General features: G+C 39.6%; 1 protein-coding gene across 1 annotated transcript in view; it reads right to left on the bottom strand.

The window, feature by feature from the left end:
• Positions 1–5,807: 5,807 nt before the first annotated feature.
• LOC114563619 (CD209 antigen-like protein E) overlaps positions 5,808–12,934 on the bottom strand; it is a 45,295-nt gene continuing 38,168 nt past the window's right edge. Inside the window, exons 6-7 of the mRNA XM_028590418.1 lie at positions 6,357–6,466; positions 5,808–6,178 (exon numbers count right to left, since the gene is read on the bottom strand). Of these exons, the coding sequence (XP_028446219.1) occupies positions 6,031–6,178; positions 6,357–6,466 (258 nt within the window). The 3' untranslated portion in view covers positions 5,808–6,030. The remainder of the gene's footprint in view (positions 6,179–6,356; positions 6,467–12,934) is intronic.

Here is a 12,934-nt window from a genome sequence, read left to right as displayed (position 1 = left end):
AACAGAATCTAACAGTAAGTAGATGCAAATAAGACCAGTCAAACTGTGAACATCAGGTTCCATCTGTCCATCTGACCACACATCCGATCTTTTTAGATTCATTTTGCAGAACTGAAATTATAGATTAACACATGCCATGATGAGTTTCTTTTTTTCACCATGCTGCTCCTGCAGATGAGAATGTTTGTGCCCCACACTTACTCCTGTTCAGCTCTTTAGTCATTTCAGTGAGGTTGGCATTCAGCCAGTCTCTCTCTTCAATCAGGGAAGACAGCTTGTAATCACTGGCCTGGAGGCGTTGTACAGTGTCATAGTCTAAAATAAATAAGAGACACATTCATGTTTATTACAGGATCTCAGAACCAAATGTCAATTCATTTTAGACAGCATCCAATGAGCTGCATGCAGGTTTGGAAGACGACCAGTTTTCTTTTGTAATCATTATAGAATGACTGAAGTGCTTGTTTGTATTTACTACTACACTACTGTGAACCTCCTACTGACAATAACGCTGGTATTGTTTTTACCTTATGAGTCTGAGTGTGTGTGTGTGTGTCATTATGGCAAAATGTGGTCCTGGAGACACATACTGTAGTGGGAACTACCCATACCCTACCCTGGTTTTATACCAGCTATGGAACTACTACAGAAGAGGATTTGAGTACTTTGCCAGGTGTTTATATTTCTGTCTGCGGACAGATTTTGTCTTCGCAAATAGTGTCAAAACTGCACGAGATTACAAGACTTTACAGGTGTTTAGTTGAGGTTAAAATGAAAGCCTAATTCAAAGATGGGTGTGGTCCATTCAAGCGCGCTGGAAGTAGAGGGGTAGGAAGTTGGGAATTGCCTTCCACCCCTCAATATACGGCCCTGGCCTGATTTGGCGTTGTGGCTGGTGTGATTCCATCGTATGATTTTCTCTATTTATGTTTCATTAAAGCGCCCATATTATGCTCATTTTCAGGTTCATAACTGTATTTTAATGTTGTACCAGAATAGGTTTACATGGTTTAATTATCAAAAAACACCATATTTTTGTTGTACTGCACAGCTCTCTCTCACTGCTGCAGATCCTCTTTTCACCTGGTTTCTGTTTTAGCTACAGAGTGAGACCTCTTTTCATCTTCTTCTTCTGTACTATCTTTGATTGGACTGGCACATGCTCAGTAGCTCAGATGTAGATCATGTCAGCTAGCTAACTCTAGAGACAGTAAAAGAAAGCCTGTTTCTCCAACTTTGGTCAGTTACAAGGCAGGATTAGCTGGGAGACTTCTAAATGAGGGCGCACATGTAAGTAGTTCTTTTGTAGATTATGGTGAACTTGTGTGTGTTGTAGCAGTGCTTTGCTATTGAGAACGACGTAGCATGCTAGCGTTAGCGTTAGCATTAGCATGCTAACGCTAACGCTAATGCTAACGCTACGAGCTAACGGTTGTGGTTAGCCAGCTCATTTCGGACTGTGACGTCACAGTCCGAGCCGATTTTGAACAGCTCACCTGGAGACTGAAGGCAGGACACATTCAGAAACCAGATCTCACTCAAAACAGCATGGATGGATTTTTTTCAAAGTTTGTATGTGTGTGGAAGCACCAGAGACACAAAAGAACACCCCAAATCCCAGAAAAAGTGTTTTTTTCATAATATGGGCACTTTAAAATAAATTGTTTTTATTTATTATCTGGACCTTCTTCTATTGTATGTCACTTCCTTATTATACAATAATGCGCCATGTCTGCAAGTCTCTGTATGTCTCTTGTGCACAGTCTTGCGAGGAGACAGTTATAAAATTGAATTGAATGTTTCCCTAGTACAAAATATATTTTTTTGGCATCCATGTCATACAAAGTTACTGTATTTACACAAATGAAATTTTTTCCTAACTTTGCCCAATGAACAGTGCTCAGAAATCAAGTTGACAACTAACCCACCTATGTAATATGTAGCAGTCAGCAGCATTATGATTGGAATTAGGGCTGCTCAATTGTGGAAATCATAATCATCACAATTATTTTGGTCAATATTGAAATCACATTTATTTCACACGATTAATTATTGACTTTTGGAAAGATGTTGCACTTATTGCACTTAAAAAACAGTGAAACAAATCAACAGTAAAAACACCTTCAACTGTGACGTGATGTAATACTTTTCCTGTTGAAGCTTTTCAATTCCCCTTAAAATAAATAATATAAAAAATATATTTAAATGTTGGCTGAGTGAGTTTGACCTTTGGGAGGGGCGAATGTGCGCGTGTCATTTAGAAGACGAGACAAAATAAAAGTTTAAGGGCAAAACGTAATGCACAAAATAATAGTTTTTCTTGACTACATTGTTTTTGTGATCAAAATTTGATTAATTGCTCAGCCTTAATTGTAATGTAGCACCAAAAATGCAAGCTTGCTTGATGCTTGATGTTTTTATCCTAAGCTCTACTTAGATAGCTTTATACACATATACCTTCTGGGTCAAATTCTCTATTTACAAACTATGAAAATGTTGTGTTTATATGTGTTGAAGTTTTTATAAATTCAATTAAAAAAGCTGCTTTTTAATTTCAAACAAAAACACAAACAGATGAAAATGAGCTAAAAACCAAATGAGAATACATAAAGGAGACAATGACAGCATAAAGTCAGGGCAACCCAACATAAATAAAAGAAATGAAAAAATAAAATAGACATCTTAATAAAATATGAGCAGAATAATGCTCCTAAAATTCATTCTCTGATATTTGAATGTGATTTTAGACTCACAGTGGACACCGAGGCCGATGATCCCAGCCAGCAGGAAAACACTCAGCAGCCCTAGACAGAGAACAACAGCTCCATGAAATCTCCTCTCTGAGCTCCTGGGACCTAAACACAGAGAAGAGCATTTAATCATACAACAGTAATTAGATGATAATATACAGATCAGTGTGTCAGCCTCTATGTCTGACTGAACATTCTTACCTGTCTGATTTGTTGAAGGTCTTGGGTCAACAGACTTGTCATAGTCAACATTGGCATAGATGTCATCCATCACTCATAAGGTGGCAACTATTTCCTGAAGGTTTAGCGCTGCAGCACATACTGCACCACATGTAAGAGGTCTAAGTATTTATATATTTTTGTTGGTTTCAATTTGACAGTGTCCCACGCTCTGAGGAAGTCACTAGTTTCAGAGGTGGTAAAAGAAGTTGCTTGTCATTTTATATTTGATATTCTCAAATTATATTTAGTATTCAAGTACAGACATATTAAACATTTAAAACACATCTGCATCTTGCTGTGTTGAAAAATTCGAGCAAAGAAAAAGACAAGAAAAGTACAAGTGTCCCACCTCAGGGGGATAATAATAATAATAATAATAATAATAATAATAATAATAATAATAATAATAATGCATTTTATTTATAGGCGCCTTTCTAAACACTCAAGGTCACCTTACAAAATCTGCAATAAAACACCTTGGGATCTTACCTTGGTCAGAGAAAACTGCAAGGAGCTTTTCGGTAACAAGGTCATTTTGAGAAATGCTAATTTGCTCTTAGACAAGACAACTTAAGACAATTTAAGACTGGAAGACACATTAAGACAACTGGCACAAAATGTGATACAGACAAACCAACAGGATTCCTCTGACTTTGACACTGCCTCGGGCATGAATGTTGTGAAGCTAAACTCACGTACATTGTGTCAATCAAATTCATCATTTTAAATTTTAAGAAACCTCAACTTCCTGACCCAATGAACAAATATTTCTCAGGAACACAAAACACCTTCTGCATTAATGTCATGTGTTATGTATTTGACATGACTTCATTTCCTTATTTTGTCCCATGATAGTGAAACATAATCATAACCAACCTATGACATATTAAAGGGCGTAGTGAACTCTGCAGCAGACTTCAGTAAGCATATTTTGTACTGCAGTTTTATCACCAACATAACTCAGTCTGTCAGCAGTAGAGACAAAACATGTCACTGCTGCTTGTGTCTTAAAAATGAAGCTTGTTTTTAAAGAAATTACATAGAAATACATTATACTTTATAAATGTTATTTGTTATAAAGTTCTCTTTAATGGACCTGTAATGTCTTTAAATGGAAATTTGAGAAATGACTCGTAATAGTTAGGTGCATTGGTGACTGATTAACCCAAATTAGTGAATGTAAAAGTAAATGTCTTTATCCAGCAAGTCCTCTAAATTAAAAGGCCAAATGTGGGAGAAATAGTTGGAGGAAACAGCTTAAGTCAACTTTATTTCAGGGTCAAACTTCATCATAGTATATATTCAGTATAATGTGCAGGTTTGTTAAAGTAGAACAACGGTTCATTTACCGGATAGTTCTGGAGCGGCCAGAAGTTCCACCAGATGTCCCTCACCTTCTACTTTCTTTGAGTTTACACTCTGAACTCCGATCGCTTCGAGGAACATCAACCGTAATCTCTGAGATACCAAGCTAACGTTACATGCTGAAAATGGTTTGAAGAACATTTTGATGGTGCAACATGGCAGGTCTGCTTGGTTATTTGTGGAAATGATTGTAAAGATTCACAAAGAATAGGATTATGGTATTTGCTCTTAAACTGGGATGCTTTGGGACGGACCTATTGGCGGGGATTCATTATGGTCAAAATACGATAGTTACGTTATTGTAACTCCTTTTCAAAACAGCGTCTGTCTCACTGGCTGTGCGAGGCAATCACCGAGACCTATAACACGGCATCCGGGCACACTCTACGAGGGCACTGTCGGCATCGGCAACTCTGTTCAAGGACATGAAAGTAGCCGACATCTGCGCAGCGGTATCCTGGGCATCTCCATGCCCTTTCATCCGTTTCTATCTGCGCGATATGTCTGAGCCCTCTATGACCCACTCGGTTCTATCCTCACTCAACGTCGAATAATAATCCGTTGTATGTGTGCTCTGCCTGCCTGCTTCCTCCCCCCCCCCTTTTTTGTTGTGGGTGCTGGGAGGAGAGCGGTGCCTCATATATATGTTGTCACTATCTCTCACTAACCATGCACGCCTACAATCATGATATGTACCGCTGCATGTGTAGGTCACTCGTCTGAGACCCTCACCCCCCCTACACTGGGTGGCTGAGAGGAACATGGACGTCCCATAATTGTCAATCATTTACAACTCTCACTATCATGCACGCCTACACTCATGGCTTGGGCTTTGCAGCCAGCTAGGTCAAGTCTTTACCATGGCAGGCTTTTTTACCAGAAAAGCGCTTCTGATGCGATCTTCTGCCAGTGCATGAGAGAGAGAAAAAAAAAAAAAAGTCTATGTCGCAGGTGGCATTGACTACATCAGCTTCGCCCTAACCCAATAGTGTAGCCTTAGAGGGCGAAGTGTATACGAAATAGAACGATAGTTACGTTATTGTAACTCCAGATTCTATGAGTATAGGCGTAGCCCTCTAAGATTCGGGCCACCTGCTCCTATTACATTAGCTGAAGAAAAAGCTGATGTTGGGAGATGAACAACGGGTCCGTTCTGTACATATACAGTATCTGCGGACGTAGTTGAAGCCCGTACTGTACGCAAGGACGGGAAAGAAAATCTTCACGACTGCGCATGCGCGAAGGGATAAACCCAATAGCGTAGCCTTAGAGGGCGAAGCCTATACGAAATAGAACACACCGATACACTAGTAAGAGCAAATTATGTTGAAACATGTATGTGTACTGTATGGTGTTAACAGTGTTTGTATGATGAAAATCACTCTTACTATAAAGCCTCATGCACACCAGTCTTTGTCTCTGATTTTAAAGGATTATTTATTGATTGCAAACAACAGTCCCCATGTACGCCCAGGTGACACGCACTAGACTGAAGAGGAATTGGTTACATTGCTGCTTATATTATATATAGCTTAATCAGGCATTTACATACATATTAGTCCCAGTATTTTGTGTTCACTGATACTCTGTTATGGACACACAAGCACACATGCATATCATCACATGACGGAGATCATAGCTTACACTGTAAAAAGCATTATCAAATGTATTGGTCTCAAAACATACACCAATGTTAAGCTTTTTTCTCACAGATCCAGTACATGACATTTTCACATGACTGGTCATTCCACTCAGCGGTGGTAGGTCCAACTTGTACACAGTCCTCTTCGCCCCACTGTGGATCTCCACCACCATTATCAGGCTGCTCTGTCCTCCAGTTCCTAACAAATTAATTAAAGAGAATCATGATACTGTAAATCTCTGACATGAACACAGTTCCTCTGTGTCACATAATGCTCTCCAGGTTGATGACTGCGGCATTAAGTGTCAGCAGTAAAAATTCAGCTTTGAGGGAATTCTATAAGTTAATGTCTATATTAAATCAAAGTGAAGCCTTACTTCAGAGTCAGTGGAGTTCCATCTACCCATTTCCAGGTCCACTCCTCATCTCTGTCAGTCAAACCAATCCAATACCAAGTATCTTTTTTGATGAATGCAGAAAGAAACGTCTGTAAAAGAAATCCACATCACATTTTTGTTTTAACCACAATATGTGAGCAGTTTACAAGTATTTATCTCCACACAAAACTTAACTTTAACCTAATCATCATTATTAAATATTACCTAGAAGAAAATAAGTAAATCCTGTATCCTATCATGGACTGTACCTGTTCTTTAGAGCTTTCTATCACCACCAGATCTGCTCCTCTCTCTCTGCAGTATTGTCGGCCTTTCTCCCAGGAACCAGACTCAGCAGAGAGGAGATAACAGGAAGAACTGAACATCCTCCATCCTGCTGGACACGTTTTCTCTGTAAGATACAAACAAGATATATAAGACAACAAGACTCATGTCAATGTGTTATGTAGTTCTGTAGATGTCAACTTTTTTAATGATGGTGCTCATTTGGTTAATTTAACCATCTCAGATGGTTCTAGACTTGACTGGTTTGGACCAAATTGATTATATATATTATTATATATGATATATATTAGGAGAATATAATGCAGCAATGTAGCGACATGCAGGGAAAGAGGACACAATTTTGCCAGGGTCTATAATCATGTATTGTTTTCATACATTTAGGTTTGATTCATAAAATTTCTAATTTTGGACAAAAATTTGCAACTAAATAATAAATAAGATACTAAAAAGATCTCATCACAATGCAGGATGACTGAATAAAAATGTTACAGCGAGTAAATCTAAATACTGACACACTAATACAGACACAAGCACTCACTCTGTTTGGACCAACGCTGAAGCCTGTCCAACTCTTTAGCCATTTCAGTGAGGCTGGAGTTCAGCTGGTCTCTCTCTTCAGTCAGGGCAGAAGACTTGTTATCACTGGCCTGGAGACACTCAGTCAGGTTGGCTTTGATAGAGGAGAGCTCTGCAGCTAATCCAGGTAATGTCACATTGTCTAAAATAATCAAGAGACATTTCTCAGAAACACAAAACACCTTCTGCATTCATGTCATGTCTAATTTATTTCACAAAACTACATTTCCTTTTGTTGCCCCATGATAATGAAAGATAATCACACTTATCAACCTATGACATGTCAAAGGGTGTAGTGAACTCTGCAGCAGACTTCAGTAAGTATATTTTCTACTGCAGTTTTATCACTAACATAACTCAGTCGGTCAGGTGTAGAGACACAACATGTCACTGCTGCTTGTGTCAAAAAAAGACAAATTAGTTGTTGCTGGAATTTAAATATGAAATGATTGTTTTGTTGATTTCGCTGTTTCATTTAGATTTCTTTTCTGTGTATAATTTTACAAAATGAAAACAAAACTGCTTTAAATGAACAAAACGCAAATGAGCAAATCAACACAAGACAGTGAATCATACAGATCAGAAAGAGATCCTGGATTTAAAGTAAAAAGAAAGTAACACACATATCTAGGGAAAGCTTCTACATCTTTTGGAGTAGAACAGTGCTAATGATGATAATTATTAGTAATACTATAATTTATGAGGTTTTTTTTACCGTTAATTGTTGGTTTCTTTGGCCTGATTATGTAGTTTTAGTTTGGTTTTGGTTTTCCTGTAAGATTTTAGTTTAATTCAGTTTCAGGTACCAACATTATTTGTCACTGCTTATTAGGTTTTGGTTTGTGTTTCCTAACCGTGATGTTGATTGGTTGGGGCTCCCTCCGTTGGGATTGATGAGCTAATTGTGGATGATTTACTCCACCTGTGCAGTATTGGTTGTATAATTAAACCCACCTGTGTGTGGAGTATTGTTTGGAATTGCCTGTGCACACGTTGAGGAAGGGCGCTGCCCCAAACGTCCGTTGTCTATCAAATTCGACTGCTGTCCTATAGTAGCTTCATATATGCATTATAAAAAAGAATTTTTTAAGGTTATGAAATAAACTGTTGATGAACATTATTTGGATTGCTATTATAATGCTACTATTTGCAACTGATAAATATAATACCTTGTTAATGGTTAATACACACTTTGTAAAGCATCTAAAGAAACGCCCCTTTTTCAGGACACTGTATTTTAAAGATATTTTTGTAAAAATCTAAATAACTTTAGAAAGGGTTTAAACAATGTTTTCCATGCTTGTTCAACAAACCATAAACAATTAATAAACATGTACCTGTTGAACGGTCAAAAAGACAATTAAAGCTTAAGGGCGGTAGGCAATTAAGGTCACAGTTAAAAGAAAATTAGGAAAGTAAAGAGACCTTTCTACTGACTCTGAAAAATACCAAAAGAAAGACGCCCAGGGTCCCTGCTAATCTGCGTGAACATGCCTTAGGCATGGTGCAAGGAGGCATGTGGACAGCAGATGTGGCCAGGGCAATACATTGCAATGTCTCTACTGTGAGATGCCTAAGACAGCGCTACAGGAAGACAGGAAGCACAGCTGATCATCCTCGCAGTGGCAGACCATGTGTAACAACACCTGCATAGGATCGGTACATCGGAATATCACATCTGCGGGACAGGTACAGGATGGCAACAACAACTGCAAGAATTGGCCAGTCTGGTGCAGTACATGAGGAGGAGATACACTGCAGTACTTAATCTTAATCAGCTGGTGGCCACACCAGATACTGAGTGCTACTTTTGATTTGGACCCCCCTTTGTTCAGGGACACGTTATTCCATTTCTGTTAGTCACATGTCTGTGAAAATTGTTCAGTTTATAGTCACATGTCTGTGAAAATTGTTCAGTTTATGTCTTAGTTGTTAAATCTTTTAAAGGAATACGCCACCGTTTGTTGAAATAGGGTTATTCACCGGCCACCACCATTTATATAGGTGGGCAAACACATTTTTGTCTCAGTGCATGCATTGTCTTAGTCGGGCAACACCGCCGCTAGCTTAGATTAGTGTAGTGAATGGAATCCTATTTTGCCGGTTAGCATGTTGTGAGTAAATGTGACCCAACAACAACAAAAACCTAATTACTTCTTGTGGCCTGCATGCTCACAACGAGTACAAATAGCAATGCAGATTAAGACTAGAAGATTTCCTAGGCAGATATTGATTTGGGACTATATTGGGTGCAAGCACAGCCAGAGCACTGCTACTTGGGCGCAGAGATATTGCGCAGCACCTAAAAACCCCCAACTTCTCTCAACATACCGGCGTGAATAGTAGCTGGCTATTTTTCCTACAGTAGACAGTGAATGGCGATAAACATGGCGGGTTTTGTGAGAGACGAAGAGGATGACTTCTCAGACAGTCAAGATCCAGAAGCATACCTCTACGAACCAGAGTTTTCAGAAGAGGAGCTGCGTGCTTTGGAAATAGAGCAACAGGAGGAGGAGGTTGCGATCACTCAACAGCCCGAGGACGTGAGGATGAGAGCCGACACAAACTGGTGGTGTGAGTGTGGGGGAATATGCCAACATATGCCAACTGAAATAGAGTGTCTGTGCCATCGATGACTAGGCTCAACGTGTCAGATCAAGATGAGCATGCCTGCAGTTGTGTCACAGCTACCAAGGATTTCTCGGCGTTGATCCATCCTGCAGTCCACGATTTTTTTTAGAGTGCGATAAAGTCAACTGGAAAAAATTCTGAATGGACCCAATAAGCAGCTGTCCACAGAGTAAGTGATTATTGTAAACATGACGCATGATAATTTTACGGGATAGATTGACCCTTATTAGACTTGTACTCACACAGAGTTGCTGCTTGATATCTCTGCGCCCAAGTAGCAGTGCTTGGCCTGTGCTTCACCCCAATATAGTCCCAAGTCAATATCTGCCTAGGAAATTGTCTAGTCCTAATCTGCATTGCTATTTGTACTTGTTGTGAATACGCAGGCCACAATAAGTAATTAGGTTATGTTTTTGTTATTGTTGGGTCACATTTACTCACGACATGCTAAACGGCAACATAGGATTCCATTCACTATGCTAAGCTAAGCTAGCGTTGGCGCTGCCGGACTAAGACAATGCATGTACTGAGACAAAAATGCGTTTGCCCACCTACATAAATATAGAGGAGATGGTGAATAACCCTATTTCAACAAACGGTGGCGTGTTCCTTTAATATTCATGCAAATATTTGCATACAGTACAGGCCAAAAGTTTGGACACACCTTCTCATTCAGTGCCTTTCCTTTATTTTCATGACTATTTAGCCTACATTGTAGATTCTCACTGAAGGCATCAAAACTATGAATGAACACATGTGGAATTATGTACTTAACAAAAAAGTGTGAAATAACTGAAAACATGTCTTATATTTTAGATTCTTCAAAGTTGCCACCCTTTGCTCTGATTACTGCTTTGCACACTCTTGGCATGCTCTTGATGAGCTTCAAGAGGTAGTCACCTGAAATGGTTTTCCAACAGTCTTGAAGGAGTTCCCAGAGATGCTTAGCACTTGTTGGCCCTTTTGCCTTCACTCTGCGGTCCAGCTCACCCCAAACCATCTCGATTGGGTTCAGGTCCGGTGACTGTGGAGGCCAGGTCATCTGGCGCAGCACTCCATCACTCTCCTTCTTGGTCAAATAGCCCTTACACAGCCTGGAGGTGTGTTTGGGGTCATTGTCCTGTTGAAAAATAAATGATGGTCCAACTAAACACAAACCGGATGGGATGGCATGTCTGCAGGATGCTGTGGTAGCCATGCTGGTTCAGTATGCCTTCAATTTTGAATAAATCCCAAAAGTGTCACCAGCAAAGCACCCCCACACCATCACACCTCCTCCTCCATGCTTCACGGTGGGAACCAGGCATGTAGAATCCATCCGTTCACCTTTTCTGCGTCGCACAAAGACACGGCGGTTGGAACCAAAGATCTCAAATTTGGACTCATCAGACCAAAGCACAGATTTCCACTGGTCTAATGTCCATTCCTTGTGTTTCTTGGCCCAAACAAATCTCTTCTGCTTGTTGCCTCTCCTTAGCAGTGGTTTCCTAGCAGCTACTTGACCATGAAGGCCTGATTCGCGCAGTCTCCTCTTAACAGTTGTTCTAGAGATGTGTCTGCTGCTAGAACTCTGTGTGGCATTCATCTGGTCTCTAATCTGAGCTGCTGTTAACTTGCGATTTCTGAGGCTGGTGACTCGGTGACTCTTGGTCTTCCTTTCCTGGGGCGGTCCTCATGTGAGCCAGTTTCATTTTAGCGCTTGATGGTTTTTGCGACTGCACTTGGGGACACATTCAAAGTTTTTGCAATTTTCCGGACTGACTGACCTTCATTTGTTAAAGTAATGATGGCCACTTGTTTCTCTTTACTTAGCTGATTGGTTCTTGCCATAATATGAATTCTAACAGTTGTCCAATAGTGCTGAAGGCTGTGTATCAACCTGACCTCTGCACAACACAACTGATGGTCCCAACCCCATTAATAAGGGAAAAACATTCCACTAATTAACCCTGACAAGGCAAACCTGTGAACAAGTTACCATGGAGATTTATTCTGTGCAGCTAGCCTGGTCCGGACCATTCATTCAGCAGTTTTTTTTTTTTACCTTATTTCCATTAGTCTGCAATAAAATACAAGTGTATATTGATGTTCAGTTAAGCTCTGTTATTATTATTTTTTTTATATTTTATTCATGTGACAGTCATTGTTACTGTTATATTGCTGTATGAAGACTGCTGTTCATATTGTTGTTAGAAGTTTGGTGAATATATTATGGCAATTGTTGAGATAATTAGAAAAGGCTGATACAGTTGCAAATGTGTTTTAAATGAAGTCAGCGATGAAGGATAATACATCCTAGTCCTATACACGTGTTAGTGGTTCTAACAATGGCACACTGGTCAGAGACCAATACACCTTTAATTATTTTAGTTGATTTATTTATTTTTGTATTCTTTAACAAAGGATCATGTTTGTTCCTCTTCCATGTGCATTTAATTTGGCATTCTTAATTAATTATAATAATTCATTACATTTATATAGCGCTTTATCTTAGACGCTCAAAGCGCTTTGGGGTGGGGGTGTATGTAGTACCCAATGTGTAGTACCCACCTGGGATGCACAGCAGCCAGGTGGGCCAGACGCTCACCACACAGTAGCTTGGTAGCATATTTTTAGGGGTGGAGAAAACCAGAATACCCGGAGAAACACAGGGAGAACATGCAAACTCCACACAGAAAGGACCGGGACGACCAGGGTTTGAACCCAGTACCTTCTTGCTGTGAGGCCACAGTGCTAACCATTGGGCCACTGTGCTGTGATTAATACACTGTGTTACAGTCATTGTTTACAGTGTGCATTATATTTATCACTTAATTATCTTATAGTTTCTAGATTTCTAGAATCTCATTTCTTAAGTGTCTTTCTTTTCTATGTCCATATAGGCTCCGAGGAGGCAAAGCATAAAATATTTAAAGAAGGAAACTCTGCATCTGTAAAAGAAAAAAACACGTGAGAAAAAGCGTGGCAGATAATAGCGGACCGACTGAATGATATATCTAAAAATATACATTTACGAACTACTGCTCTTAAACTGAAACCATTCAAGGAGTTAGGCTCATTATTTC

Source organism: Perca flavescens, chromosome 11, assembly GCF_004354835.1.
Source record: "Perca flavescens isolate YP-PL-M2 chromosome 11, PFLA_1.0, whole genome shotgun sequence".
Classification (NCBI taxonomy): Eukaryota; Metazoa; Chordata; class Actinopteri; order Perciformes; family Percidae; genus Perca; species Perca flavescens.
The sequence above is the reverse complement of the archived record's forward strand: the minus strand, read 5'-3'. Positions and strand labels throughout refer to the sequence as shown.